Source organism: Miscanthus floridulus, chromosome 12 (assembly GCF_019320115.1).
Source record: "Miscanthus floridulus cultivar M001 chromosome 12, ASM1932011v1, whole genome shotgun sequence".
In the NCBI taxonomy this organism is placed as follows: domain Eukaryota; kingdom Viridiplantae; phylum Streptophyta; class Magnoliopsida; order Poales; family Poaceae; genus Miscanthus; species Miscanthus floridulus.
The window spans coordinates 1710200-1723568 of record NC_089591.1 but is presented as its reverse complement, the minus strand read 5'-3'; the positions used below and the strand labels follow the sequence as shown (position 1 = coordinate 1723568).

Below are 13369 nucleotides of genomic sequence, written 5' to 3'. Positions count from 1 at the left end.
CCACTAGGACGACGAGGGTCTATCACCACCAATGAGAGGTCGTGGCACCGGTCGAGCCATGGAGATGGCACTACACCGAGAAAGAACTTTAGAATCTTGCCAAAAAGTTTGAGAGCAAGATCCGTACTCACCCGGTTTCCACCAGTCCAACATGGAGCGTGGAGGGCCCCTAAACACCATCTTCTCAGTTGGTCCCCCATTGTCTCCTCCCTTGGACGCTTCTACGCCACCATGGTTAAAGCTTCAAGAACGAGGTGCTAGGGAGGAGGCGGCGAGCAGGAAAGGTGCGTTCACAAGGTTACAAGGCAACTGTACTAACTCCCCTAATTTTCCTCTGTTTTTATAGCAGGGGACGCACACGGCCAATCAAGGTAAGGCGAGGCCACATCTCCACTTTCTTGTCTAGTTCTAGGCATGATTTTCCTTTCACCCTTCTTATTTGCGTGTCATTTTCTTTTGACTGTTTTCTTCTCCTACAACTAAAAAGAACAAAGTGTGGATATTTTTTGGTGCGATATTTATTTTGGTTCGTCCTTCTGCCCATGCATGCGATCCCACGACATCTTAATTACTGATTGATCGTGCCATTCTTCTTGATTGAATATTGCCTATCATGTGATAGAGGAATCACGGCAAAATAGGAAGTAGAAAATTATTCTGCTGTCCATATACACATTGCATGTTTACATGCACCAACATACATGGCAACGAGCAAAAGGAAAGGGAATTAACACAGAAGGAAAGAAAATTAAGACAAAAGGAACCTCTTTGTATTTCTGAGAATCTTGCCAAATCTGTCTACATTTAATTACTTCCTCTCTTTGCATTTACAAAAGGGGTAGCTTTTTCCTCTTTTCATTTGGTTTCACGCTCACGTGTTCCATCGCCCTCGCTTGCTGTTTCTTGCATGAATCATAGTTGATGTCATCTGTCTTCCATGGCTCAGCCTCCCAATCCCAAGAGAAGATCCCTACCTCTCCCTGACTGGAGATCCGGCTTGCCAGAGGATCTCCTCGAGTCCATCAGGCAGCGTCTCGCGTCAGGCCACGACGTGGCGTCCTTCTAATCCGCTTGCTCCCCATGGCGCGCCGCAATTCCGTTCGTGACCTTCGGGCCACTCCTGCTGCTCCTATTCGACCCCGACTCGGACCGCGTCGGCTTCTACTACGTCCCGGAGAAGAAAGTCTTGTCCAAGACGCTGCCCGACGTGCGCGGCAAGGTGTCGTGTGGCTCCTCGTGTGGGTGGCTGCAACATAGACAAGGCGGCGTCCGTGATGCTGCTAAATCCATTCACCGATGCCCGTGCCCCCCGCGTTGAGCTCCCGCCAGCAGGCGAACACATCGCGGCGGCGTCCTCATCGGAACGCGTGTCTAGGGTTCATGGCTGGTGGGTCCTCCATCCCACCAACGGCTACGGGGACGCGGATGCCGCAGGCAGAGCCATCAAGCTAGAAGACATGAGGGACGTGTTCTTCCGTGAGATCGTGCTCTCGGTGCCGTCTGACGCCGCCGGCCGCGAGTGCGTGGCCATAGCCATGCTTGGGTGCTCCACGGAGGTCGTGTTCTACCGGGTTGGAGTCAACAGCGCATGGACACTGCTCGACACCAAACTGGAGTTCTCTGTGGGGTCCATCGTCCACTGCCATGACAAGTTCTTGGCGATCGACTGCACTGGAGAAATCTCCGTCTGCAGCAGCAACGCCGCCGACGCTACTCCAACCGCGACGCTGCTGCCATCGCTGTCGTCACCTGCGGGGCTCTGCCACTACAGCTACCTGGAATCAAACGGTGAACTGCACATTGTGGGTGCCATGGTGAGCACGTTCCACGAGACACAGAGCTTCACCTACAGCAGCGCGATCTACAAGTGCAACCTCTCCGACCGTACGCCGGAGTGGTCCAGGGTGAGGGACATCGGTGATCAAACACTGTTCGTGTCTAAACATTTCAATGAAAGCTTCAGTGGAACAAGTGTATCCAAGTACAAGGAGAACAAAATCTACATGCCTGAGCCATTGTACGGGGATCCATACGATTTGGTCCATCAACTGGAGATCGTTGATATTGCTACCGGCGCATCCGAAGTGAAGCCCGTCTAGGAAAAGATGTAGGGTTCCGAGGCTCTAGGTTGGATTCGACCCAATCTCTGGAAGCTCTAGAGTTTATGAGCCTGCGACGCCGCGCACTCAGTGACTGTGTTAAATTCATAAACTTTGTTTTTTGGATTAAATGTCACTTTAACGTTAGTATTTGATTTAACAGTATTGTTATCTTATTGTGCGATCCGTGTGTTTTTAGTATAAATTGTTAGTTATCCCGTAGCAACGCACGGACACGATACCTAGTGACTAATAAGGATCGAAGTATTCTATCATGTCGGAAAAGCATCGTCTTTTGGAGACGAACATGTATGACGTGTTGAACTCCGCCTTTTTTTGCTCATAGACATGGCTCATAGTTCATTTTTTGCTCTAGCTCCAAAATGTTTCTAGACTGAATCACTGAATCCATTTTTCTTCTGGGCATTTGGAGGGCATCGGCCTTAAGCAGGCAAAGAAGCAAATCGTACGGTTCACGCGATACTTCCGCTGAACAAGAACAAAAAAAGGGGTAACTGAGAAGGACATGCACGAAAACCATTTTCTTCCTGTAGTCTGCTTCACACGCTCTCCAATGTTTTTGAGATCGATTTTTAATTAACTGCATTTCCCAAGCTAGGACCATGCATTCTTTTTGGTTTTTTGTACAAGTCTCGATTGATCAAACAATGATGCGTCGGTGCCAATGTTAATTTGGGAACATATATATCCTACTAGTACTAGGGTACCGGTGAAGCTGCAAAAGGCAAACAATTGATTCACAATATTATTAGTACAATGGAGATTTAATTTGGTGCAAATTAGTGGACAGTGGATTACTGGAAAAGTGTTACTAGACAGGGAAAATAAATGAAAAGATAGCATGAGGAAAATTTTATGTCGACTATATCGAAAACAGAAGGCACCAACCACAGCTTTAGAAAAAAAAAGAGGTGATGTTATATTATTTGACAAAGCACTGGTACACTCTTATTTGCATGTTATTATTGGAGAATTAGACTAGATTCTGATCCTTGTTGCAAAAGGAGAAGGCACAAGTAAAACTGAAATTGGCATGATGCACCTTGGAGACAATGGTTATGGACATCTTTTTCAAGCATGGTTGATGCTTGTTACTTAATATACTTCAACTTCATTGTTAAGTATTTCCTCCGTCTCAAATTATAAGATGTTTTGGCATTGTCTAGTTGCATGGGAGAAAGTTTGCTGGCCCCCCTGAGTTGGGTGGACTAGAAATTTCAGACCTCGTGACCCTTGGATGGGCTCTGCGCATGAAGTGGATTTGGCTATAGAAAATAGAACCCAATCGTCCCTGGGCCAAACTACCAATTCAAGTCCCTAACCACGTGTGCTCTTTTATTTTCTCGGTGGCCATCATCTCTAAAGTTGGTAACAGCTTGCATACCCCTTTTGGATGGACCGGTGGATCCATAGACAGTGCATTGCGGACCTTGCACCTCGACTCTATGCTACTGTTCCAAAAGAGAAAAATTAAAAAGTGCACTATTCAGGAAGCTCTCACTGATCAGACTTGGGTTAAAGATATGCAAGTTGGGGCTATAGTGGATTTTTCTACAACTCTGGGACCTCCTATCTGGTTTTTGAGGTACGTGCTGAAGTTGAGGACTCGCATATTTGGCGACTCTCTTCCGGTGGGCAATACTCGACAAAATCTGCATGTGAGGGTTTTTTTCTTCGGCTCCACGCTTTTTGGTCCTATGAGCGGATCTGGAAAACATGGGCACCGGCCAAGTGTCATTTCTTTCTGTGACTGGTTACACATAATAAGTGCTGGACTGCAGACCATCTTGCGCGGCGAGTATTGCCCCACCCTAAACAGTGTCCTCATGTGATCAGCATGATGAGACCATCAACCATATCCTCGTATCATGCGTTTTTGCAAGGCATTTCTGGTACATTCTCCTTCAGCAAGTCGGGCTCCAATCTCTAGCTCCACAACCTTCAGACAGTTCCTTTGATGGGTGGTGGGAGAAGACAAGTTCTGTTGTGAATGGTTAGACGAAGAAAGGGCTAAATTTGCTAATAATCCTTGGGGCCTGGACATTGTGGAATCACAGAAACCAGTGTGTTTTTGATGGGATAACGCCTAGTGTCGCCAGGGCCTTGGTCGCCGCAGGGGAGGAGTGCCTGTTATGGTGCATGCCAGGTGCTCGGGGGCTGTCCTTCCTGACTGCCCCATTCCCGTTTCAGTCGCCTTGGCAACTATTTTATGGGCACGATTGTAATCAGTCAAACAGTGTGGTATGTGGTCTGGGTTGTAAAGGGTTCTTAACCCATCTTTCTTCTTAATATAATGAAGCACAGCTCTCCTGCGTTTTTCAAGAAGACGTTTTAACATTTTTAGATTCATAACTTTTACTATATATCTAGACATTATATATATCTAGATATGTAGCAAAAGTTATGAATCTAGAAAACCCAAAACGTCTTATAATTTAGAATGGAGGAAGGAGCGTATAGTGTATTGGTGCTTTGTCCAATAATCCACTTGCACACTACTTGACATGGCTTGACAGGTTACGAAAATCTTGCTCGAACTATGAATCTTCTTTCTGTCCAGAACATTGTTAACTCTCAGCTGGCTTCATTTGACCCCCTGCATAGAACACAGAATATTTGTAATTAAATTATATATTGAAGACATGAGGTCAACACTTTTGACATCATTTGGATCTGAATCAGTAAAATACAAACAGCAGTCGTGCAGTTGAAGTAATTGTTGATTAAAAACATCCATGAGCCAAGGATCGAAGTCTCTGCAACTAGTATAGTACACATACACACGTGGGAAAAACTCAATCATCGTGTTCCTTGGTGCAGGCTGCACGCTCAAGTTTTGAGATCGATGCTTAACTGCATCTTCCAAGGACTATGCATGTATATTCTTCCCGGAAAATACTTGATTTTTGGTTGTCAGAAAATTTTGGACCGACCGATTGACTAGCGATTGCGTCGGTGTGAGGGTGCATTCTAGGACACACTGTAACAATGTTTCTAATGCAAAATTTCGTGTTATGATTTTATAGGCAAGCAATAACATTTGATCGTTGCATGATGTTGTGATTAGATATTGCATGGGACTGGTCAAAACGGGAGGGGATGAAACCGGCAGTGAGCTCTCAAGGCAATTTCCTTGCAGTTCCATTCGCATGGAATCGGTGCCAACTAACATAGTGTGTTGTTTCGGGCGACTGTAACGTGACTTTCGTTACAGAGGGTAACAGATCCCTTTAGTACTTGTTTGTTTCAGCAATAATGCTCCACCGGGGGCGTCCGTCTCGCGTCTAGACGCCGGATGCGACGTGGCCTCCGGTCATGTATTGTATCACCTGTCAGGTACTTAGGTAAAAAAATACCCCACTCCGTAAGCTGGCTCTTCTGCCAAGTCCAGTCCAATCCCACTCTCCCAAGTTCAGCAGTCGAAGCATCTCTTGCCGATGGTATCTCCGCCCCACTCAGTCGAGGTCTGGACCCTGGTGACTCACCTGCACCCCACGCTCGCCGGCAAGCCGCTGGAGCTGGCTGGCATTTCTCGTGCCGTCACGAGGCCCGACATGGTGGTGCGTGCGGACGGCGTCATCCATGGCATCAACTGCCTCCTGGTCCCGTGCTCGGTGCAGGAGGCCTTCAATCGCCACCGCAGCCTGGCGTCAATCTCTGTGGCGCTCCCGACTGGTGCCCCCCCCCCCCCCTCGAGGTGGACCCGGGCATGCACCGCCTCCTTTGGAAGCCCGGCCCCGGACCCACGCGCGTTGCTGGGTGCCCCGCCGGCACTTCCTGTGTGGGACACCATGGCGACGGGCCCCGCCATTGCGCCGGTGCCCGCGTCCGGTCCAGGATCCGAGACGCAGCGCTTCGACGGGTAGGGCAGGTGAAGGACTTCATCCAGACGCTGTTGCTATACCACTGCTCTCCTCCGTGACCGCACCCTAGCCCTCATTCGCCCCCTACCTCCTGTTCGTCTGCCATGAGGCTCACCTGACATGGTGGCCGCCGCTCACTAGAGTTTCACGCTTGACATGTTGCAAGCATATATTTCAAGTGTTTCAGTTGTTTAAGAGGTATGTTGTAAGTGTTTTCTGTGGATGTTGCAAAAGTAGATCAAGATGTTGCATATGTTATACAATTATGTTGCAAACGACCGTTCTAAATGTTTTATCTATTTTTTGACATATGTTGCAAGTGTGTCACACATATGTTGCATGTGTTTTATCTGGATGTTGCATATATTTTGCAATTGCTTTTCAAGCGTTTTTAGGTGTTCAGACGTATGATGTAAGTGTTTTAACTATTTCGAACGTATGCTGCAAATGTTTCATTTGGATGTTTCAAAAGTAGATCGGGCGTTGCATCTCTCTCCTCGCCTTCTGCTGTATCGCCTCGGTGTCTCCTCTTTCCTCAATGTTGGTGATGATCGAGCGACGTGGGTCCACATGGGGGTGGGCGGCGTGGGTGGGGCGCGAGTCATTCAAGTGGCTCGGAACCCAAGCGAGTGGGGCGTGTGGCATGGAGCAGGCGCGGGGGGTGGGGAGCAGCGGGCGGTGTGGGCCCACATGGGGGGCGAGTGATCTGGGTGGGGCGCAAGTCGTTCGAGTGGCGCGGAACCCGAGCAAGCGGGGCGTGCGCCATGGAGCAGGCACAAGGCGCGGGGAGCAGCGTCCGGACATGGGCTGTCCACGCCCTCCCCCAATCAAGTTCCACCGTTATCAGATACTGGTCTATACAAAGCTGTTACCGCTCTCTCCTGCGTAATCAGATCATGATCTATTGTCGTCTCCGCTTGACTCTGCGGCTCTGCCTTCGCTTATGGGTCATCGGTGGCAATTCCGCCGATCTGCTGGCAGCTAGCTGCTCCATACCGTTACAGCAAGTGAAACAAACAAAGTCTGTCATCGGATACTTTGTTAACGTTATCGGCATATTCTAATTAAATTTGCGGTCGCGTTACCATTCCTGATCCAAACAGCACGTAAGTTTCACAGGGAGCTCTCTTTCCTTTTTTTTTTTGAAGAGAAGCCGGCAGGTTAAACTGCCGGTCTATGTATTAATAAAGAAGAAGTACACAAGTACATACGAAAGTAAACAAACAAAACCATCTACAATATCACCAACAAGAACCAGCACACGACCTTAGCAAAGACAAGATAGACCACCACAAATAGAGATACCTGCAAACCAAAGCAACCATACAAATTTTAGCAACACAGGGACCTCTCTTTCACTCTTTCCTCTTAATTTCCTATCCATATCATCATTTTTGCTGATGTGTATCACCTCATTAAATAAGTATGAGACCCCTGCTGAGATTGGTCCCTTTTGTTAAGAACAAACCTTGCATTTTAGTACTTTTTTTTAAGAAAGGCAGGAGTTCTGCCAATCTATGTATTTATAGAGAAGTTACAAAAAATAGCAAATAATGTTAACAAAGAAAACACATAGATGTGAGGCATAGCGCCTAGCACAAGCACAGCCCTCTGTCTGACTAGGTTGCAGACCATTCTGAAGCACAGCTCAAGAAGCAAAGATATAATTACACAGATGGGATAATTTCTCTCAGGCGCTTAGCTCCTGCAGCACACCAAAGTCTCGCCTCATCCTTGATCTTGGAAATGAGGTCTTCCGCGGAAGAGTGGCAACGATCAAAAATTGGTGAGTTCCTTTCCTTCCACAACTCCCAGGCAACCAGTAGCAGTAGTGATCGGACTGCTCTAGCCGGTAGTCCAGCGGGCTTGCATTTTTAATACTTTACCAGTGGTTCACTTGAGTCATGAATCACCAAGAAGGATTGTACAAACTCTGGAAGGGATCAGTCCAAACATGCGTGATCAATCCGGTGGTCTACTAGCTAGAATTGTTGAGTATGAGACATATCCCGATCCACTCTGCAATTAGAGCTACCTGGCATGCATCACTTAACGCATGATGCAACACATTGATTCTTCCCACGCCAGTTGTCACCTGTGACCCTTTGCGATCCCTCACAATGAAACCTAGTACACATTTCATCTCTTTCTGTAAATAAGCTCCACCAAAAAATTAAGGGCTTGTTTGGTTGGAGACCAAAGCTTGCCATGACAAAAGTCAAGTCATGCCATACTTTCTTCGGCAGCTGTTTGGTTCACTGCTACATCTATGGCACGCCAAACTTTCTTAGCACCCTACCCCACGTGTCATAGACTCATTCCCGTGCCAAACCTTACCACAAGTGTGGCTTCGATTTTGCTCGCCACACTTTCTGTGGCAGCCACACTTTGCCGAAGGTTAGGCGTGGCAAGTTTTGGTCGCCAACCAAACAGACCATCATCAAGACATCAGCTCTTACCTGACAGAAACATAAGCATGAATCAAAAACAGGGCTTTAGAAACCCCAAACGGCGTTCACTTTTCCCTTTGGCCAAAAGTTGATCATACATCATTGCGTGCCAAAAGAAGATCAAGGTGGATTGAGCAGTATACATTAGTTTACCCAGGTGGTTAGCAACTGTTTGTTAAATTTATGATGAGAGAGAGAGATAGAGATTGGTTCTAATAGCTGTGAGAGAGGAGAGCTGGTGGCCCATGGATGAAGCAGGAACGGCTCGGATAATGATGTAGGGATCATCAACCCAACCAAAAGTGCTTCATGCGGCCGGCCCCTTTCATCAACTTGTATATATATTCATATCAGGGCCGCGCTTCTTTTGGGCCAGGCATGCATATGCAGCAGCTGTCTGGGGATAAATAACATTGCAAAGTAACAGTGTAATCATTCGGCTATAACACAAGTTCAGAGGCGTCACACCGGCTTAAAAATAACTACCAAAGTGAATCATTTGATTGGTCCTTAAAAGTTCGTGTTCATCGGAGAGGATTCGAATGTTCTTAACTTTTTGTGGGTAGGTATCATCATCATATATTCATATTCATGCGCCAACTTGTAGTGGTACCCCTCCGAACAGTTTAACGAATGTACTTTGAAGTGATGAGTACTCATGTATGCCCTGTCTAGACAAGGGTAGTATAGCAAAATATTTGAACTCAAACATCACTTTATCCCCCCCCCCCCCCCCCCCCCCCCCCCCCACCCCCAAAAAAAAACACTTGTGGTCCAGATATACTGAAAACAGTAGTTAATCCCTTCTCAAAAAAGATAACTGCATTTCAAATGTCTAGAAAGCTTGGGAACACACCAGCTAGGCAGTGGCATACAGAAGGTGGTGGAGGAGCATGATCCTGGCTGCTATCAGTGTACTTGGTTATGATGATCCAGGACAGGAGGCTGAATAGATGGAACAAACAAAGATCCTTACTGACAACAAGCCGGTTGCTGTGGATTAGACATATTTAGCTATCTTGGATTAGATATTTGTCTTGTCAATATTGGACAAAAGGGATGATATGACCAGAATAATCAAGATTGCAGTGCCAACTAGTATGCATGATCCATACAAAAATTCAGTTGTCAGGGATGATCTGAGCTCAGTCTAAATCGTCATATCTGATCTTTCTGAAGGATGGGATGAACAGCCAAGCTTCAGATCAAGCAAACAAATGTAGATACATTATTATTAACTTACACCTTCGACAGGTCATCATGATCCTGAAAACAGTAGTTAATTAATTCCTTGTCAACAAAGATAACTGCTTTTCAAATGTCTAGAAAGCCCAGGAACGCACCAACTAGGCACTGGCATTCAGAAGGTGGTGGAAGAGCATGATCCAGGATACTATCAGTGAGCTGCAGGTTCTGATGATCCAGGACCATGAGACTGAATAGATGGAACCAACCAAGATTGTTACTGACAATGAGCCGGTTGCTGTGGATAAACAGAATCGATAACATATTTAGATATCTTGGATGTAAACATTTGTCTTGTCAATATTGGAGAAAAGGGAGGATATGACCACAATGTAACTAGCTTGATTGGTAATCAAAATTGCAGTTCAGATCAGGCAAATAAATGTAGATACATTATTATTAACTTACACCTTAAACAGGTCATCATGATACAAGCTGCACTTCATGCACATATAGTTAATTGCACATAGCGGATGAAACGACAAATACTAGACATGGCGGTGGGATGGAACAACAACATGGTGAACAACCTGAACAAGGGGCAGGGCCCAAATAGACTACACTGTGACCTTAGGTCTCCTTCAGCTTCGATTCAGAGACGGCCTTCCTGAACCAAGGGATCCACACCGATGTCCTCTTCTGGTACAGCTTGTACGCCTCAGCACGGTGCTCCTGCTTCAGCATGCGACGCTCGACCAGCACCGTGACGTAGCCAAGGCTCAGGCTGTTGACGAGAGGCCCAACGAACATCCATTGCTGGCCTAGGTTCCAGGCGAAGAGGTACAAGCCCCACCACCAGAGCTGCTCGCCAAAGTAGTTAGGGTGGCGTGAGTACCACCATAGGCCGTCCTCAAGGGTTGGCACGGTTGGCTCACCCAGCTGCTTCAGCTTCTCATTCCTGGTGACGAACTTGTGCAACTGGGTGTCGGCAAAGTGAGCAATGACTATTCCAGCAATGCAGGTGGCTGTGGCCACGATGTCCCAGATGCCCCATGGCTGGTTGCTGGAGTGGATGGCATACATGGGCAGGCAGATGCCGATCAGGAACACCTTTCAGCCAACAGGCATTTGAATAGAATTCAGAACTAGCTAGGTAGTTAGATAGTATACAAGGATGAATGAATACCAATAAACAGATTATGAATGGTTTCGTGATGTCTGTCTGTGATTTCTTCGGACAGAATGCAAATTCTGTGAATAGAATCATCACCACCTGCTGGGAGAGGTAGACAGCCAAGAATGACATCCACCACCAGGTCTTGCCATACTGGCCACGCATCTCGTTGAACCTCCAGTCCTCCCTCTTGCCATACTCCCACCCCTCCCGCCTGAGGTAGTTGTGCGTGAGCCTGGCGCTCCACACCCAGGTGAGCGCCACGGCCACCGCCGACCTCACAGCGTCCGCCACGGACGCCGGGTGGCCGCCGTAGTAGTGCAGCAGCATCACAGGGATGACGGTCCAGTACAGGTCGATGAGCTGCAAAGTTGACGATACAATAAGCACCGAGTAGGCAAGGCATTGCGTAGAACACCTTGCGGGCAAGCGTGCTCGCAGTGGAAACGGACTCAAAAAGAATCCGTGGGGACATGATGAAGTGAAGCCAACAAGGAAGTGGCGCGAGGTGGAGGAAATGACTAGTGCTTGCTTACCCAGTGGTTGGAGAGGAGGAGACCGACGAGCCAGAAGAGGACGTCGACGTTGAGGAAGAAGAGGATGTTGGCGAGGAGCAGAGGGTGCGCGGCGCACCACGAGGAGAGCGTGCTGGCGCCGGTGTCCCCGCCGGCGCGGACGAAGGAGAGGTAGAAGAGGATGGATGGGAGCGGGACGAGCAAGGCGACGACCATGTTCTTGAGGTTGCCGCCAGCCATGGCAATCGGTGGTGTGCTCGTGGCGAGTGCTGAGCTAGCGGCAATGGAGCTGCTCTGCCTTGGAGTGTTGGGAGTGGGGATGCGACGTGATGGAATTTTATAGTGCTTCTTCTAAACAAGAGAAGAGGCATCAACAACAGCGTCAGCGCGGCGCTGCTACTGCCGCACTTCTCCGCACTCTCGTTAATCATTCTTGATGTGTTTTAGTTTTTTTTTTTTTGCTTTTTATTTATGTTATGTTACCTACTTGATTTGATGTTATTATTTATGTAACTTTACTACTTTATTAGATATCTACTGATATGGACTATCATTATCTAGGCATGCACAAAGGTACCTTTTGATGCGGTAAGAAAACCGTGTGAACAACCATTGAATTAAAATATAACAACCATTGAATTAAAAATATAATATGTAATGAGATGAAATAAAACTATACTTTAGATTATGGAGGAGGAACGTAAGAAGTTTGAAGTGAGGTTAATGGACCAGAACATGAGCTAGTGCAGCATACTTTCTGGTTCTCTATGAAAAGTAATTTTATGGCTGAAAAAGATTCTCTTGAATTTCTACGATAAATTAGTTATTTTTAGGCCTCGTTTAGATCCTTGGAATTGAATTCATTCTAATAATTATAATTTAGGCACAGATTAATTAAGCTAATATGGTTATATACGAAATATATTTGTATATTACAGTTAGTCATACCAAGAAGATACTTATATGTTGTATTTCTACTATAGAGAAGCGAGTTGAGAGCGTACCATAAGGAGAACAGAAACATAGCATGGTGATCTGTAGAATCAATTTTCCTCTCCTACTTTATGGATTTGAGATAGACTTATACGTGAATTTGGCAAAGTTGTGGAATGTCAAATTCCAAACCAAATAGCCTAATAGATTCTAATTCCTTCAAAATGAAAGGATCCCTAAGAAATTTCAGTTAATTTTATTAAAATTTTAATGTGTGAACTAAAGATTTTATTTACATTTCCAATAAATTTTAGCTTGACTCACTGTGGGTCTGATGATGGGTTTAGTACTCCTAGCCAGGACCACACGCTACGTGTGTGATCTTGAGGTCCGATCCGGGTGACGCACTTTTCCAAGGATCTTCTGCTGGCTCACAAACCGTCTGCTAGGTCCCTTCCCTATGTTTGCGTGCTATTTCAGACTGTAGCTTTGTTCATCGTAATTGGCCCGCAAATAATGATAGGCCGGGCCACAAACCTTTTCTTAGAAAACTGCAGTGTGGCCATGTGGAAATTAGATAAATTTATTAGCGTGCCGCGTAGGCGTTGTGTGGCGCACGCAGCCAAAGTTGAGTTTGCACATTTTTTTTTTAAAAAAATAAACTTTAATTTGCACAGTTAAAAAAAAGAAATTTTAATTTGCACATTTTTTAATAAAATGGATTTTAATTTGTACATTTTTCGAAAAGATAAATTTGAGTTTCCATATCTTTTTTATATGGCATACAGGATCTGAATTACAAAAGTCTTCGAAATTATACTTTGATACAAACTTTTGGGCTACTGCACTAAACATGCATGCATATAACCTGACCAATTGTGAATCCAACAAAAGTTAGAGATCTCTAAAAGTTATGAGGTTTGATTTGTAATTTCAAATCCTAACATTCCCTATACATTTAAAAAATGGTGAGAGCACTTCACATTTGGATTCACTGGCACAAAATCGATTTTCAGGGACATGTCTTTTTTATTTACTACTTACAAATGCATTCACAAATAAATTGCCTAAAATAGCTAGTATATTTTAGAGGCAGATGGTTCATTTATGAAGACAATTCAATGATTGT

At 45.9% G+C, this 13369-nt stretch overlaps 1 protein-coding gene across 1 annotated transcript; it reads right to left on the bottom strand.

Moving 5' to 3' along the window:
• Positions 1–10035: 10035 nt before the first annotated feature.
• Positions 10036–11633, bottom strand: LOC136498240 (uncharacterized protein C594.04c-like). The gene is made up of 3 exons (XM_066494187.1): positions 11329–11633; positions 10892–11155; positions 10036–10728 (listed from the first exon to the last, which is right to left on the bottom strand). The coding sequence occupies exons 1-3, from the start codon at positions 11545–11547 to the stop codon at positions 10249–10251; spliced, it is 963 nt and encodes a 320-aa protein (XP_066350284.1). The 5' UTR covers positions 11548–11633; the 3' UTR covers positions 10036–10248.
• Positions 11634–13369: the final 1736 nt, after the last annotated feature.

Bases quoted from the DNA above. Each gene is read 5' to 3' on its own strand.
- LOC136498240 (XM_066494187.1), bottom strand. From the start codon at position 11,547: ATGGCTGGCGGCAACCTCAAGAACATGGTCGTCGCCTTGCTCGTCCCG. The intron at 11,156-11,328 runs GTAAGCAAGCAC...TCAACTTTGCAG, and splicing joins TCCTCCTCTCCAACCACTGG to CTCATCGACCTGTACTGGAC. The intron at 10,729-10,891 runs GTGGTGATGATT...GTTGGCTGAAAG, and splicing joins CTGTCTACCTCTCCCAGCAG to GTGTTCCTGATCGGCATCTG.